We start from the raw sequence: 17295 nt of genomic DNA on the forward strand, positions 1-17295 counted from the left end.
TATGATCTGTAAGCCAATAAAATGAGGCATGACATAGGAGGCACAAGATAGAAGAAGAAGGAAGGTAATTTCGTGGCAGGTTTCATGAGGCGCAGAGTCGTGCTACGCAACCCATCTCTTGGTCGTTGGTTTGGTGTCTCTCTCTAGTTCTAGGCATATGCTGCTTGTTGAGCATATGTATGCAAGATCTCTCTCCGTTGCTTTGGCTTCGCTGAGGTACAACAACAGCGACTATACACGACATCCTCGTTTGTCGTTTTGCACGCCTGATGTGCCGACCATTCTTCCATCCTTGTAAAAAAAACAAACCCAAAAGCCCAAATATCAAAGCCCAAATCCAAGCTTCGTAAGATCGAAACCACAAGCAAATGAAAACGTCAGAAATCTCTGACTTTGTTTCCAAAGTTCCAAAATTCCAAGCCGTCGAGGGAGAAAATCCTCGTTCGTAATTCCCAAGCAAGAGAAATATACCACGAAAACACATGGTTGACACGTGTTCGATACTCTCAATTGGGAGGGTGGAGCCCACACGCAGACCACGTGAGGGCAAGAGTCATCAGGCTTTGGTTTGGTTTTGGTTTTGGTTCGTCCAAGTGTTGGGAATAATTCAAACTTCAAAGCCAACCTCTCCAAGCAGAAGGCAAAAAGCGAGAAGCTCAGCCATACCAGGACAAACCACAGCTAAGATGCTGCGAATCTTCTGTTTTCCCCACACCACACCTCACTGCAAACTTATATATAAACCCACCAAACCCAACCAGTAAGTTAATTGGTATCGTCAAAGGGAGCAATGGCAGGCACTAGACTATTGCGCACGTTTAAGCCTATGACTATTCATTCTTCTTCTTCTTCTTCTTTTTTGCCGCCGAAGACGCTGCGGTGTTCGAGCAAGGCTGGAAGCTTAAGCGGAGAGAAGAGACTTGGTGGGAAGAATGATAATCACGAGAGAAAGCAAATGATGGTTGTCAAGGCCTCAATGAGCATCACTTTGAAGCCACAAGTGAATCGGGGTAGGCTCGCAGAATTGGTTTCCCTGCTTATAAAGACTAACCGTGCTTTGCTCATTCTTTTGAGAACGGCCCTCAAGCCAAAACCTTCGAGACAGCAGGTCCAGATGTTCATTGAAAGGGTGAGTAGGCATGTTAATTTCAGCCCAATTAATGCTTTCTTTTTTGGTTGAAAATTTGAATGCTAGTTTTAGCTTTGAGATTCTCTAACTTCCATGCATGTTCTTCTTAATTTGTCAAAAGTTGTTCATTAATATTATGTAGTAAGTTGGTGTTTGAAACAGAATTAAGCGTGTCTGATTAAGTTTAAGTTGAATGAGTTAAGTTCTAATAAAAATATTACTTCATTTGTGCAGGGGATAATAGACTGTCGATTCTTTACATTACTTGCAGTTTCGGGATCCTTACTTGGCTCAGTTTTGTGCTTTGTAGAGGTAACATTTTCTTTTTCCTCCTACCTTATTCACCATCTTTGGCAATAGCAATTAATAATTATTAGAACAAAACCAATTAATTGTATCTATTTTCTATCTAATTTCTAGCCTAAATGCAGGGTTGTTTTATGGTTCTAGAGTCATATTTCCAGTATTTCCATGCCTTGTCACACAGGACGGATCAAGGACATATGGTGCATCTACTTATTGAAGCCATTGGTAACTGCTCTCGCTCTCTCAGCTCTCTCAGCTCTCTCTCAGCTCACTATATCTACCCTACCCTAACCTATCCAAAAACTAATAATTCATGTTTTTTCATTCTTTCTACAGACATGTTCCTGGTAGGAACCGCCATGCTTATTTTCGGGGTTGGGTTGTACGCCATGTTCGTGGGATCAAAGGCCGTGAAAGAAAAAGGACCGCGGTTTTCAGAGTCAAACTTTTTCGGTCTCTTCTATATGAAGGTACCTTTCACTCCCTTTTTACAAATGACAGAAATATCTTCTAAATAATATTTGTATTTTGTTCCAACAAGACAACATAGATTATGGAGTTTTAGAGTACTTTAATTTCTAATTCATGTTTGAATTATAATTTCCAGGCAGCTCCAGCCTGGGTTGACATGAAATCGGTTTCGCAAGCAAAGTCGAAAATAGGGCATGCAGTGGTGATGATACTTCAAGTGGGATTGTTGGACAAGTTCAAGAGTATACCTCTGGTTACTCCACTGGATCTCGCTTGCTTTGCTGGAGCTGTGCTTCTTTCCTCTGCTGGTATCTTCATCCTCGCCAGACTCTCCACCACCTCCGGGGCTGTTGCTGGTGTACAACATGGAACATAGATCATACAACTAACTCATCAAAATTAATGCTCAAAAGTTCATCATAACAGTCAACATACGGTCCAGTTGGTTTATATTAAATTCATTTATAACCCATCCTTTTTGTAGTATACACCTACTCAATACCAATACCTACGTAGCGTAGTCAAGTCAGATTATTATACACTTCACTCAAAGGGAAGAATGCCTTAAATCCCTCTCTATACTATAGATGTTGTAATCCAACCACGATTAAAGTACAAGGTTGATGGTTATACAAGTATTCATTTATTATTCATTTGTCAATCTTCCCTTGTTCGGATCAATTGTACTTTGATTCTTTACATATATAAATATCGGACTAGCCTAGGTACTTTGATAGCTCAGAAAAAAATTGTTGTTCTAAGAACGAAAAAAGACTTACAGAAACTGAAAAGAGAACAACGTTAAGAGCTAAACTTGGAGAACAGAGTGCACCTCCTGTTTCATTTTTGGAGAGCAATATCTGCCCAGAAAAGAAAATGGAACTCACATTCGATTCGAGTTTATAAGGCGGGATTTCCTCGCTCGTTTCACCCACGATGCTTTACATTTCTACATTTAAATCCTTGGTCATTGGTGTGCAATTTAAATCTTCATTTTTTCATCTTCGTTGAGGTCGATTTTCATATGGTTATGTCACTTTATGTACTTTGTTAAACCTGGGCTTGTATCTATGTTAACAATTTTTTGCACATGTATGCTTGTAATCAAATTTATGGCATTTCATCAATGTAATGCTTCACTGATTTTAGTGAAATAATTTAGATTGGACGCTAAAATAAAATCCCACGTAAACAGAACAGATTATAGCCAACAAGAGCTTTAAATTTGTACCAACTACAAGTTCCCTCTTCTTTGATTAGAACTCATCAGGCACACGAAGGGTCTGAACACATCTCACACATAACATAAGGGCTTATCTCTGACAGGCCATTTTCCAACGCTCTAAACGGAAGTCATGGAAACTTTCCAATGGGGCCTCAGCCGAGACAAACTGCCGCAGGTCGTTTTCTGCACGTGTGAAGCCTATCCAGGCTTAACTCTGCGTCGCCTTGCAAGTGCTCAAATAGAAATGTGGATGGCAGTTAAAAGAACAAGAACGAATGATGGTAGCAACAAGTGTTTTTTTCAAGAAGCTTTTCTGTTCCCTCAGAAATTCTGTTTCATGCACCAGATACAAGAGCCTTTCTTTTCAAGAAACTATATGTCCCACGTACCTTACAAAATAACCAATTTTGCGCAAAAGTTCCTTTTCTTGGATTAGACCTCGCCATACACTGGCGACTGTGAAGAACACATCACACACATGGTGGCAGAACCATCATTGACATGGGTACAGATATAACAAGACCAATAATCCCCATAAGAGCTTATCTCCGGTAGGTCATTCTCCATCGCTCTCACCAAGTTCTTGAAGTAATTTCCAATCAAAACAGTCAGTTGGACTAGCTTTGTTCGAAATTCAATGAAATCTTCAATGGGTTTATTGGCATTGATATGATCTTCTAGTTCCACTTCTGCACAATGATGGAGCTTTTCCAAGCCAGACTCTGCCTCACCTTGCAAGTACTCAAAAAACTGTCTCTTACCATGCTCATGCTTAGGGATATAGTACCCATATGCATAGCTCCATTTCAGCACCCGCCGGCATTCGATTATCTTCTGCCAGGCCTCTGTTATGAAACTGAGAATCGGATTAGTTTGCCTGTATTTCCGATCGAGCTTCTTTAAATGAACATCTTGCACAAGCTGAAAATCTACAAGAGCTTTTTTCCTAGACTCGTGGTTAGCTACCCAACGCTCATAATAATGAATGTATCTGTCCAAATTCAACTTCGCCACCTTTTTCCTTTTATCACTCTCATTCTTCACCCCCTGCAGGTACGAGTTACAAGAATGGCTACCGCCCCATGGTCCGAGGCATATCCAGCAAAATTCAAACTTACAAGGCGCCCTGCATCTCATATGGCTACATCCTTGGTTTTTCTCAATGGGTCGCTTGCACTCTGGACAAGGCTTGGTGTTTACAATAATCCAATTCGTATTTTCAGACTCATCCTTATGCTTCAACATCCACTTTGCCACAGTATCGCATTTCACCGGACTGTGAGCTTCCTCGTTACAATTCCAACAAAATATATATGAGCAGAGGCAAGAAACATCACAAGCTCCTCCACTGCCATCAACATAATCCACAAAATCCACAGCATGGTCACAACCAGGAGCAGGGCACCACTTTATCTTCCTCTTCCTGTAACTGTCTTCCACATAAGACCTCAGCAGGTACCTCAAATACTTGTCCTTGTCGGCACTCTCTGCTACCAACACAAAGATCATGTCTTCACCAACAGCAGCACCACAACATGGATGAGGACATTTCAGAGACAAGCATCCCAGGCCATCGTTGGCAATTGATTTGCTAATATAACCAACCCAACATGCTCTACAATAGAAATGATCACAAAAGGTGGAGCTAATTCTTTGATCATCGAAATCATCGCCACCAGGAAACGTTTCAAAGCAAATTTCACAAGTAAATGAACCATCAGTAGAGAATTGATCAACAGGTGGGTTCTTAAACAAACCCACCGTGATTCGAACCTCGTCCTCCTCATCAAACCAGTTGTCGAACAGCTTGCTGACATTCCAATTACAGTGGCGTAGCAAGATGATCGCGGCGGATCTTGACACAGACAGTGTGGAGCACACCTCTGTAATGTCATGAAGCTGGCGTTGACTGATATCTGCTTCTTTCAAGACTCTGTACGGAAGATGTTGCAAGGGCGTTTGATCTTCTTCTCTCAAAAACCTATTCAAATGGTGATTAGATTCCATGTTTGGCATCATTGGCTTGCTCAAACCCTCCCCGAAATGTCTGTGCAGGACTAGGGTTTTCTGGACTTCTGGGTGCGTGGAGATGACGCCAACAACTGAAGAAAAGCAAGACTCCATGGACGAAAGAAAGACTTAAGGTTTGGTTCTATTAACTTGCTCATTGACCTGATAATACAAGAAGACTCACTTTTACAAAAGTTGTTTAGTCAGCAAAGCATATGAAAATGCATAACCTTTTTCTTTTTGGGGTTTCTTTCCTGCACGAAACCAGTTTTATAATAAGTCTTTTTGGGGTTTTTTCTTCTTCCTCAGCTCTTTCATTGTTGTGGCTTGCATTGTATTGTTCTTATATTATTTCAGGCCTGACACCGCTGCAACTTCAGAGCCATTTTAAGAATACTTATGATTCTTCACATCGTTTCAACCAGATACTAAATTATGGTAATAAATTAATAATTGAGTTTTAACAAGATGCTTAAGGATCATTTAATTCAACCACCATTAATTTTTGGCCCAGGCCCATGATGCCATCCGCATTTCTGTGAATGCGAAATTCTGTAGTAAGGGTGTCATATATAGATCCCTCATGTAGACCTTCATATTAGCCATATAATAATTTCATTAAACTTAAGTGAAGTTACTATTCAGATAAATCCTGTGGCTAATTGAAGGTCTACATCTATGGTCCGTATATAGCACCCTCACCATAGAACGGCTATGAGCCAGCCAGGACACAAGACAATAAATAAATAGTGCGAACATCAAATATATTTAACGGTATATTGTTTATTCGCCTATATCGACAAAAAGACACTTAAAAACTCTACAATTTTAATAAATCAAATTATGGGAAAATGTTTCCGGAAAAGAGGAGAAAGATTACAGCAAGCTAAAAATACAACCCACAAAAGAAGCTATCAAGATTATACAAGACAAACTCTCACTTTACATGGAAGCCAAAAGATCTCTCATTTCTACTACAGTTGGAATGGTCTCCGTCGGGTAAATCTTGGCAACGAGTTGAGCAAAACTTTCATACTTGTCAAGGAACTCCTTCTGCCAAAATCCACAGCATCCATAAGATATTTTCAATAAGAACATGCTTTCTTTATTTTGTATGTGGCGTTTAACAAATAGGCAAGACTGAATCCAAAACATCTCTCCGTGTAATTATAGAGCAGCAAGATTGAGAACTTTATTTCCCTTTATCATTGGTTAAAGGTCAGGCTTTGCATATGATATAAGAGTCTGCAACCATGGAACCCTAACATGTTTACAAAGAAACTATCCAACATACCTTGCATTTATCCCATAAGGATGGCAACAGTTCTTCAGAAGTCATGTTTTTCTGCAACTTCTTGTACATTGCAGTGATGGACTTGTCAAGCTGTATCAGGAAAGCCAAGATACTGTCAGCAATGAAAATGCGAGACCAAGTTATTTTGGAAAATTTACCAACTCACCCCAGATAAACTTGATTTTAACATCTTCCGCAGATCCATCTTTGCCAACCCAAGCTGGAAAGGGATCTGAAATTTGTGAAAGAAGTTGATATCAGCCATAACATCCAGCAAGTTAAGACTCTATTTTTTTTTTTTTTTTTTATAAGACTTCTGAAATAAATAAATAAAAAACTCTGCAGAAATGGTCCTAGCAACAACACAGATACCAGCCAAACACTACATTCTCAGAATGGGACTGGATACTCTTGGTGGAATATACAGATGCCCAAAGCAATGGACATAGTTACAGAATATCTAGCAGTGTGACATAATTAATGAGGTTTTCTTTTTCAAAGTTAGATCAGATATGGACACTTGAGATGCATCTCAGCCGCTTGTATTAATTTAACTACTGAGGACAACATTTAAGGACCGCCAACACACTAACCTCTTCTGGTGGAATTGTATACATCAAATCCTCTATTCTTCGAGCAAACTGGAAAAGACGTTCAAATTGCTGCCAAAAGAAAACACAATAAGGGTACGTGCCACCAAAAATATTCTGTCCAAGAAGTATTTCAGGCTTATGCTATACATCTATGCCAAAAAATGGCTGTTTCAAGACCAGCTAGATGCCTCTGTGAAAATTTCAGTGTCTAAATGAAAATTATAGCACGTTAGCTTTCACCAGCGAAGAGTAGTTTAGCAATTTCAGTGTCTTTATCTTTCATAAAGATTCAGTTTTGTCTACTTGTTCACAACGAGTAACTTGGAATGATATAAGATTCTAAAATAGATCTGCCCAAAATTGCAGCGTCCATATGAGAAGAAAAACTTATATAAGATTCGGCATCTGGATAACTTACATAGTATATGATCATGCTGATATGGCGTGTACAAGCTTGTTCATAAGCTTCACTCGCCTGGTGATAAAATTTGGCCAACGTGGGCACAACATTTGCTAGGTCATACAAACTGCAAGCAAACTGCTTCTAATCAGAATGAAGTCGACCAACAAAGAAATAACATTGACAATGGTAGAAAGGAAAAAGAAGAGTACCTATTCTGAAATGCAGCATAGTTCTCTAATAGAAAAAGATCAGCATATTTTGGCTCTGTTTGTGCAATTTTCTCCAAAGTCACAAACATTATGCTAACCTGTCAAACAATTGATCTTATGTAAGAAAATGTTAACAATAATTATGCTGTGTGCCCATTGCAGCATGGTTCTACTTAATTCAATATGGCTATGTGCAAACAACTCGCTTTGTATATCACAATATCTGATAACATTCTGCAGATAACACGAATATGTTTCCAGAGAAAGAAAAAAATTAAAGCACTCACAAATTTAGTGTATGCTTGATCAACCAAATCCCTAGATTGCCCCTGGATGTACTGTTCCATTCTTGTTGCCAGAGTTGCAAATCTAAGTAAAAGGAGGGGAAATCAAATATAATATGAAACAATAATCAAACACATAGGAAATAAATTCTATCACATGGGATAAGTAATCAGAGCTGACAAATTCCTTTAGAAAACATACAAAAGTTTCGCAATTTCTGTTCTCTCAATTATAACTGACCAAAGCATGCCAAACCTCAACTTGATAACTGACTAAATTTTCAAAGAGGATATGAAGTTTCCTCACCAAAGGAACATAAGTAATGTATAATCCAGTTTACCTAGGGATGTATGATAAGACACCCATTTGCCTAACATTGCGTTCATTTCTTTCAATCTGGTGGCAAGCTTCATCAACAAACTGCAATGGAGCATGCACATTACATGGGTTCAGATCATAACCTTAAAAACATATGATTATGAATTGATCAACACTAAACACAAGAACTTACACGACTGAATTGCATAGAAATTCTTGACTCCAGATCACCAAGCAAGAGACGCACAAATCCTGCCGCATCAGCTTTCTGACCAGAAAGATACCGCTCCGTAATCCCATGCATTGATATGCAGCGTAAGGGGTCAATTTTGTATGCCCAATCCACCACAGCATAAAAGTCTTCCTGAAAATCATATAAGTGCATGCAGCTAAGTAGCAAGTCACGACCAGGATAGAGGGTGAAAGTGTGCAAACCATTAAAAGTAAAAAATAAATTTAAAAATATTATGGAAGGTTCACTCCCTTACAAATCTAGATGTCAGTGCAGACCACAAATCAAGCCACCTCATCAATATTATCATGCTAAAATCATAAAAGGAAACATAGATTTAGTCTTTCTCTGCTCTGGAGGAAGACCACTTGCCAAACCACCCTCTCTTACATCACCCCATTTATTCATTAGACACTGGCTTATTCTATATCTATCTAAGCAGACAACCAAGAGTCAAACCTATGAAATGATAAATTTCTGCAGCTTAAAACTTTTAAACAAACATATGCCATCCAAACAAGATACTGCTGGACATGAGATTCCATCTCCTAAGCTACTCAGGGAATCATCCACCTTACTATCACCTAAAGCAGAGATAAGGGATCCCAATTCCCAAGTTCTGCACAGAGCAGATTGAGCTTTGAGGATGACACCCATAAGATAAGATGAGATACTCATTTGGAAATTCATGGAAGTTTCTTTCAGCTACAGACAACAAAACTACAAAACCACAAAACAGAGAACGTCCATGCAACAAAATTTCAATAGCAAGTGCGAAAAGATAGGCAATATGTTGTGTGTATTACTTGGATTCCATCAAGTAAATTCTGAAGAGATTCATTCAATGCTGCAAGCTCTCCTGAATTTTTACCTACAAAATTAGTCAATTGTATCAAATTCCAGAGCGAAGTAGAATTGGCAGAATTCAAAAGCATCCATTGCAGACAGTGTAAAAATATGACTAAAAGCAAGCACATACAGAAAAGTACAGTAAGATATTAGCGTAAATTACCAACTTTGCTGTCATTGTCATCAATGTCCATGATTCCCAAATCATCATCATTGGTGTCATCAGATTTATCTCCATTAGCAGTACCTCCTGGAGGAACAAGTGCAGGAACTTCAAAGCACATAAAATGTGCAAAGAAAGAACTCTGCAGTTGAGGCATTGTAGAATGGGCTTTAAATACAAAGATATGTACCATTTAGATCAAAGAAACTATTATATCACTTGACTTTTACCTCATCTACAAGGAGTGGGATAAAAATCGTAAGCATCTTGGCATAAGCTTCAGAAACAGTAGAAGTGTCTGCAGCATTCACATTTTGACCAGACCCAGCAGAAGCTTCAAGCCAGACAGTTGGATTTCTTGATGCCTTTGTACTCGCACGAAGCTCATTTGCAAATTCACGAGCCTGTAGGTATCAAATTATATACTCAAATTTTCAAACTTATCACTTAACTGTCAAAGCTCTTACAAAACAATAAATTTTTAGAACAAGAAGATTTGATTAGGTTACTAATGCATGCGGAATCAAGCCACCACTATTTTGGTCTATATGATTATTAGTTGATGCTACACTGAACCTACCAAACCACGTCACTATCTTATCAGGAAGTCTGATGATTAGATTGAAAATTCAAGCGCTCAAGATAAAGTCCATGATCAAAGATGATAAAAGACAACAGCCAAAAAATATAACTAACACAGATATCTCAGAAATACATTCCAGGTAACACTCAAATGATAGAATAAAAGGATTGTGTTTCTGACCTCCCGACGAAGGAGCAAGTTCAGGGAGTCACAATATGCTTTCCTCAAAGGACCCAGGCAATTCTTATCAAGACTCTGTAAGGAAGAAAATCACCAATGCACATGCGCAAGTTGAAACAACAAAAGTACTAATAGCTAATGCGATTAAGCTGAAATTTTACCTTTAAATGTTGCAGAAGGCGAGCATATGTTCGGCATTTGTACCGCAGATCAGCATGATCAGGCCTTTTCAGTTGCCCCCGCTGTTTAAATCAAGCACAATAGTGAGCAATATAAATACTCAGAAAATGAACAATTTGGTCAAATTTATAGAAGCTTGAGTCCCTAAAGTGCACCTGAGAAAAATAGCTCTTGTCACTTATCATGAACTCCACCAAACTAGAAAAGTAATTTCGCAAGAACTCAGAAGCTCTTCTGACAAATGTAGATTTCAATTTTTCAAGTTCAGCTCGCTTCTCTTTAACCTGTAAGAATTACAATGAATTTTACCAATATAATGAAATGGTCTTAAAATCAGTAATAAAAACAGATATTTGTAATCTCACTCCATCTCAACATCTCACATGATTAATTGACATCATAGCTAGCCAAAAAGTTCATTAAAGTGATGACGGGTTCACACCACAGTGATGAAAACTCTATAGTTTGCACATCTGCCCACAAATCTTTGAAGAATAAAGAAATATAAAAAAGAACTGAAATGAATGAGAAAGGTAGAATGCATACAGCTCGCATGTTTGCATAGATTGGATCCAAATTAGGTACTTCAAGACTGCGTAAAGCACCAGCTAACCACTCACATGCTTCTACATTTTGAAGCATACGTGCCTCATCAAATAAGCCTCCTGTCAAGCATGCTGCATACTGCACCAACGAAACGCCATTAAAAAGATTCTAAGCCTTAAAAAGTTGCCAAAGTTCAAACTAATTAGTTATGTCTCACAGCTAAAAAGGATGGGCAATATACCTCAGAAGGAACACGCAAACCTAGAAGAAGCTTATCAAGTTCCTCAATGAGTGCTCTATTATTTACAGATTGCATCTCCAACTTGTTATTGCGGGTTTCTATCTGGGCATCACAACAGAAAAAAGTTAGCAGCCAACTTAAGAATAGATCAAGCATTCAAGTAGAAGACATTCATATATCCAGTGGATATCCCAAAACCATGTCATGGCGTGGGATACTGAACAACCACCTCTTAGTCAGAACCATGAGGAGATTGAAGTAACCCAGAACTAGCACCAATACAGGTGAATTTCGTTCAACAAGGAACAAGATGATACCATCACAATGTTTGTTGGGAAAAAATGAAATGTAAACAACTACGTTTTCGATGTCATATAGTAAAAGTATAAGGGGGAAAAGGAAACTAAAATGAACCACTGGCATTCTTGTTAATCCCTTAAAATACAGGCAAATGGAATCTTTGACCAGATGTTCAGTGTCAAATTGGTCTACGTTTATGGTATGTTTGTTCCATGAGAAACAAGTTAAAAACAATTCCAATAAACTGCATGTTGGAAATAAATAAATTGTAGTCCATAAAGGATCAGTAAAAATCTAAAAAATTATCAAAGGTATCTAGAGTCCCTACCGATTCGATGTCTTCTCTCATGTGTCTGAGTTTCACATTGAAGATGCCTAACCATTCGTCCATGTCATCGACACAATTCGTTGCTGCCTCAAGCCCTTGCAGGACCTATAAGACCCACAATTGAACGTATGAATAACAGTATCACATATCTTCCAGAGAATAGACAACTATCAATCAATGTCCCAGCAGGCAAAAGAAGCTTGTACAGAAATCACATGGAGATGATGATAAAGCAATGTATGCAAGTAACACAAACAGATGATAAAGTTTCTCAGAATCAGAAAGCAACACTGTTTAAGCAAAAAGAAGTTGAAGGCTCTAAACAAGGATGAGGTCAGAAGATGAACGGGAGGACATTGATGCTAAGTAATTACAGTGGTTGAAAACCAGACTAAGTATCATGCTTAGACCTGTCTAACACCGTATATATTATATGGTCACATGGATGACAACAGACTTTAATGGTATTAATACTGACAGGTGAGATAGACGATTGGGGAAAAATGACTTTCTTTGAGAAGAGTGAAACCAAGAACCAAACAGAAGAACATAAAAAGGACAATAAATTAACAAATCCAAAAAAGGAAGAAATGTGGCAAATGCCATCATACATAAAAACACAACTGAATAGAAAAACACTCACCTCATCAATCAAAGGTTCACTTTCCAAAATGGCATGCACATTTGCTGCTTCCAAAGCAAGAAGCTCTCTCTTCAACCTTTCAGAAAATGCTTCTGCCTCACCAATACCCATGACATAACTGTGTATCACGCCCAGTAAAAATATACCACATCACAACTACATCAAGATAAGTTCCAACAGAACATAGCTAAAGAGTGATGCTTTTTTTTTTTAAGAACAAAATATGAAAGAAAATGGTTGAGGCTGAGAGAAAAAATCAACTTGTTGGAGTCACTTGCGAACCATTTGCTCTCTACCAACTAAAGTAGAATGAGGCCCCCCACTTGGTGCTCCAAAACCCACTTAATGACAGTATGTGACCCCATAACCAAGTAATTCATGCTTGTCCGAAAACAAGGATCAAACTAACAAAATTGAAAAAACCCAGTAACCGAGTTTATCATAAAGTCCATAAAAACCTTAGCATTCTTCTCAATGGACAAATTAGATAAAGCACAAACAATTTCTACATCACAACAAAACAATGAAACTGTACATACGTTCCCAAAAGTGCCTCCATATCCTCTTCCTCAGCTTGGGAGACAAGTTCTTTTTCTACAGTGACTTTTAAGTCACGTTCAGTTACTGTTGATGCAGCAGGACCCTCTTGCATATCGCCTTGATTAGTGACTGCTGGTGTATTTTCCTAAATCATTTTTTTAACAATAAATTAGAGAATAAATGCACTGCAAATATTAATCTAACAAACTAACTAATAAATGGAGTTTAAGCAAAATATCCACACGGAGGAAGCCAAAAACATAGGAGAACAGAAGGAATGAACTGATTTCAAGAAGTGACATAAAAACAACGAAAATAAATAATAACAGAATTCTCTCAAAACTAAAACAACAAAGAAATTAACATTGACAAAAAAATTATCATCATAAAGTTGTACCCACAATTAGTGATTGGCAAGGAAGTGAAACTCAATTATAAATATTATACACTCTAAAAATAGTACAGTAGTACAAATTCATCATATGCACCTTAGCCCAAAGAGCCATTTCCACGACATCTATACCAACAACTTTAGGAAGGTGACCCAGTGCATCTTTGCATATGTTCAAAATACATAGTAAAAGGCGGTTCCTGCACAATAGATTTTTTTTAACAGAAAAAGGAAAAGAAAAAGGAATGATAATCAGTAATCAAAAGCTTATCAGTCTGTTTACTGAAGGAAAGGATAACATTGAAAAGAGGTCCATGTTCTCCATAGCATACCTGTCATCAATATTTCGCATGGTCCATTGAGGAGGAGCAACACTCTGGCTCCTAAGATTATCAAAACCCTACAAGAAATTCAGTCAGACCAAAATGGAAAATGGAACAACAATCTTTCTCAAACGTTGTTTCTTGTTTTGCTTAATTGCAAGAATTCTATTCCTTTGCACGAATTCCCAACATAAGTGTACAATTTTTTCGTAAGCATATGGAAGGTGGATCTTCTTTACCAGAGTAAAAGTACACCCACTAGGGTCGTTTGTTAAAACCTCCACCTTCGAAAGATGCTTTAGCTTGTATAACTTTGCAGGCTGCAGTAAAAGAAAATTAATGAGTAATTGTAAATTGTAATCACGCCAAGTCCCAAATCAAGCACACAGATCCGTTTTCTTTATTTATTTTCCTTCTATATTTGCATTGTTAAAATTAATTATGTTGTCTAACTAGAAAAATTGTACCAATTATCACTAAATCAGTTGCACATACAATGTATTAAGCTTTATCAGATAGTCCTCATGAATTAAATGAGACGATAAATGATAAGCCACATACACCGTTACAGATACACATCCAAGAGACGATAACACTAAGCACCGTTACACACAGCAGGCCTGGAAATGAAAGCTAGAACTACTACATTTCAAATTGTACACCAACTGCCAATTTGTTTTTTTTCCCCCTAAAATCAAAGAATCTTAATTCTATAGAAAAATAAGAATAAACAAACTGGACTTTACCTCAAGGACTCCTCCAGTGGAATATTTTAAGACTCGAAGAAAGGCTTTAGTCTTCTGGCCTTTGGATTTTACTGCACAAACCACAAAAGGCAGTCGCCATCAGTAACGTACAAATTAAGTATCACTAAGTGCTTACACTGATCAATCCAATTGAATATTTATACTTGTGTGGGTATTTGTAGTTATGCATACATGTACACACCCTCTGACCTAATGCTTCAAAAGACAAGTCTTTTATTCCCCTTCATTTGATATCGGATCACTGTCAGCCAATCTAGAGTGCAACCAAGTATTATAGAAGCTTATAGAACAAATAGAAAGGGTGGCCTCAGTTAGTAGTACCGACTACCATAGTGATACAGTAGCAGGCTCTTCATGTTATTGTAGTGAAGCTATACAAAATATGTAGACAAACCTCTAGAATTTAGCACACAATTCCAAATTAACCTTACTGATAAAGTCGTTACTGTGCCACTGCCATCTAAGATACTTGACATGTCTTGTACAGTTCTGTCTAATGATTTAACTAAAATTGTCCTCCCAATCTGAAGATATGTGCAAAAACAATGCTTCGAAGTCTTCTTATGACAATTTACCATGATTGTTCAAAACAGTATAGTAGATAATCTAGTTCTGGTTACTCTCCTGTCAAAAGTGGATATAAATGATTCTGCAAGTTCCAAAAACGATATTGTTCTCGGTAAGATTGACCAACTTATGTCTTGAAGTAAATCAATATTAATGGGAATTTATGGAGCTTGAAGGATTTCACACCATTCTTTTAATCTTGGGCACCCTCGTGAATTATACACATCCGTCGATCATAGTAGTCCCGGCCAAGGTAAATACATATTTCTTAAAATTGTCCAGTCTGAGCACCCAACCACATTACTATCCAACCGCATCGTGATTGTCTATATTAATTCGGTCATATTATAATCATTCCAAAACAGTGAGAAACCCTAACAATTCGACAAGTTAAAATGAAGTCTGCACCGTGATTTTCAACAAAATGCCCTTGGAAATAAAGCTAAATTTCTCTTCTAAATTTCAGAAAACGCGTACAATTCAGTCCAGATGCCACGCACGCACTTCTCTAACCAGTCATCTCAGGTCGGAGATAGAATCTTCAAAGTGAAAACGATATGCGGAAATAGAGAAACGATTGCGTACCGGAAAGAGCGAGAACCCTAGGTTTCGCCATGTCACGGCCTAGCTTGTGCGTTTTTCCCCAGATCCCTCGGCTCTTGGCCACACGGATCGACATCACGACGCTCTGCTTGGTCCCTTCGATGGCGGCCTCGCAGGCTCGCCTCAGCTCCTGGTCGTCTGCGCTCGATTTCGCCATTGCCGGTGAAACACTCTGTGGGTCTCAATCGGAGCCTGGTGTGATTTAATGGTAAATATAAAAGACTCTAGGATGAAAAAGACATGGAAAGATAAAAAGAGGTCCACGACGAAAATGCGAAAATATACGTGCATTGTGCACTTGTTCTCTGGTCAAGCTGGCGTACGGAAGTTTCGAGTTTGGACTTAGAGGCTCCGGAAATTATCGGGTACGGGTCGAAACGAAATTATATAAAATTAATTATTTGTGAAACGGTCGAAATTTGTTAACAAAACTCAAAGATTTTGCAGTCAATTAATCTGATTTCCTAATTAGGAACTGACTTTGATTTAACATGTTAGATTTTGTACCAAAAGAAAATGTTGATAATATCTTTTATTTTGGTTAGTTTTATCTATTCTTGCATCTGATTCAATTTAAACATCCATTCTTTAAGAGCATCTCTACCCACAAGGGCTAAGTCTAAAGCAAGGGCAAGCAAGGCTGCCACTATTCGTGAATAGTGTCACCTTTGCATTTGTGGTTCCACCCATGAGGGCAAAGTTTAGGGCAAGTCTAAGGCAATTACTATTCATTGTACTTTATTTCCTATTTGTTTATACTTTAAACTATTAATTTTGATAAGCTTTTTAGATTATATTTTCGGTTGTCACGTGTCACTATTTATTATAAAATTTTCATTTAAAATTTAAGATAACATTTTTCGAATAAAATTTTCAAATAAAATTTTTGGATAAAATTTTCGGTTACCACGTGTCCATATTTATTATAATTTTTTTTTTTTACCTCGTTGCCAAGATTTTGACCTCTTCGAACGTTTGTCCACGACCCTCCGGCTTCGATGGAAGATGACATTTGTATTTTTGCACAAATGAAATTTTGTAGTGCAAAATTTGGTGTGGAAAGTGAAAAATATTGGAAGGAGATGAGTTTTTATGAAGATTTGGTGTAGAAAGTGAATAAAATGGTTAGGTATTTATAGGGAAAAAATACAGAATTTTTTGGTATTTTAAAAAAAAAATTCAGAATTTTTCAGAATTTTTTCAATTTTTAGCCAAAAAAAAAAAAATCTGTTTCTTTGTCTTGTTGCGTCGACCAACTCGGGCTTGGCCAGGCAAGACTGCCCGTGGGCTTCCTCAGGACTCGTGGGACCCACCACCAAACTCACGGGCCTGTATTTGGAGTGCCTCGGGCTCCCTCTGGCTGCCTTTCCCCCGGGCTAGGCTTTGCGCTGGAGATGCTCTAAATGATTGTTTTCTTTTTCTTGAAAAAGTAGTGCAAGATAATAATAAAAAGGACTCAACCAAAAAGTTGGTGAGTTTATATGAAAAAAGACTAAACGATTACTACACCTACACATGAAGTTATTTGTTCCAAGTTTTCTCAAGTATAGCTTGTATCAAAGAACAGACAAAATAAAGCGGCACAGGAATTGAACGTGTTGCATGCGCTTGGTTTT

The 17295-nt window shown here is 37.9% G+C and overlaps 2 protein-coding genes and 1 pseudogene across 5 annotated transcripts; 1 reads left to right on the top strand and 2 right to left on the bottom strand.

Moving 5' to 3' along the window:
- Positions 1 to 73: 73 nt before the first annotated feature.
- LOC103320792 (uncharacterized) lies at positions 74 to 2567 on the top strand. Of its 2 annotated transcripts, XM_008222516.3 has the most exons (5): positions 74 to 1129; positions 1364 to 1441; positions 1561 to 1660; positions 1772 to 1905; positions 2043 to 2567. In XM_008222516.3, the coding sequence occupies exons 1-5, from the start codon at positions 791 to 793 to the stop codon at positions 2280 to 2282; spliced, it is 891 nt and encodes a 296-aa protein (XP_008220738.2). In that variant the 5' UTR covers positions 74 to 790; the 3' UTR covers positions 2283 to 2567. The 2 variants fall into 2 exon arrangements, with proteins under 2 accessions (XP_008220738.2, XP_016647904.2); XM_016792418.2 differs by having other exon boundaries at positions 1561 to 1905.
- Positions 2568 to 3049: 482 nt separating this feature from the next.
- On the bottom strand, positions 3050 to 5466 carry LOC103320793 (putative E3 ubiquitin-protein ligase ARI8 pseudogene; annotated as a pseudogene). The gene has a single exon (XR_016123505.1). The product of XR_016123505.1 is annotated as a putative E3 ubiquitin-protein ligase ARI8 pseudogene (transcript).
- Positions 5467 to 5880: 414 nt separating this feature from the next.
- On the bottom strand, positions 5881 to 15949 carry LOC103320794 (exocyst complex component SEC3A). Of its 2 annotated transcripts, none has more exons than XR_016123504.1 (25): positions 15662 to 15946; positions 14489 to 14559; positions 13982 to 14062; positions 13752 to 13819; positions 13517 to 13619; positions 13028 to 13173; positions 12489 to 12606; positions 11846 to 11950; positions 11218 to 11319; positions 10977 to 11114; positions 10586 to 10714; positions 10412 to 10492; positions 10251 to 10325; positions 9718 to 9891; positions 9488 to 9629; positions 9282 to 9346; positions 8437 to 8607; positions 8266 to 8345; positions 7928 to 8009; positions 7641 to 7738; positions 7447 to 7566; positions 7029 to 7097; positions 6602 to 6667; positions 6436 to 6525; positions 5881 to 6194 (listed from the first exon to the last, which is right to left on the bottom strand). XR_016123504.1 is itself a non-coding variant. In XM_008222518.3 (25 exons), exons 1-25 carry the CDS (start codon positions 15834 to 15836, stop codon positions 6084 to 6086), a joined length of 2649 nt encoding a protein of 882 aa, XP_008220740.2. In that variant the 5' UTR covers positions 15837 to 15949; the 3' UTR covers positions 5881 to 6083. The 2 variants fall into 2 exon arrangements, 1 of the variants encoding a protein (XP_008220740.2); XM_008222518.3 differs by having other exon boundaries at positions 7447 to 7555; positions 15662 to 15949.
- Between the last annotated feature and the right edge of the window lie 1346 nt (positions 15950 to 17295).

The sequence above is a fragment of the Prunus mume genome, linkage group LG2 (genome assembly GCF_029339155.1).
Source record: "Prunus mume cultivar Tortuosa linkage group LG2, ASM2933915v1, whole genome shotgun sequence".
NCBI classification, from domain to species: Eukaryota; Viridiplantae; Streptophyta; class Magnoliopsida; order Rosales; family Rosaceae; genus Prunus; species Prunus mume.

Bases quoted from the DNA above. Each gene is read 5' to 3' on its own strand.
- LOC103320792 (XM_016792418.2), top strand. From the start codon at position 791: ATGGCAGGCACTAGACTATTGCGCACGTTTAAGCCTATGACTATTCAT. The intron at 1,130-1,363 runs GTGAGTAGGCAT...TCATTTGTGCAG, and splicing joins TCCAGATGTTCATTGAAAGG to GGGATAATAGACTGTCGATT. The intron at 1,442-1,560 runs GTAACATTTTCT...GCCTAAATGCAG, and splicing joins CAGTTTTGTGCTTTGTAGAG to GGTTGTTTTATGGTTCTAGA.
- LOC103320794 (XM_008222518.3), bottom strand. From the start codon at position 15,836: ATGGCGAAATCGAGCGCAGACGACCAGGAGCTGAGGCGAGCCTGCGAG. The intron at 8,346-8,436 runs GTAAGTTCTTGT...GCTCCATTGCAG, and splicing joins TTTCTATGCAATTCAGTCGT to TTTGTTGATGAAGCTTGCCA. The intron at 7,739-7,927 runs GTGAGTGCTTTA...ATTGTTTGACAG, and splicing joins ATCAAGCATACACTAAATTT to GTTAGCATAATGTTTGTGAC.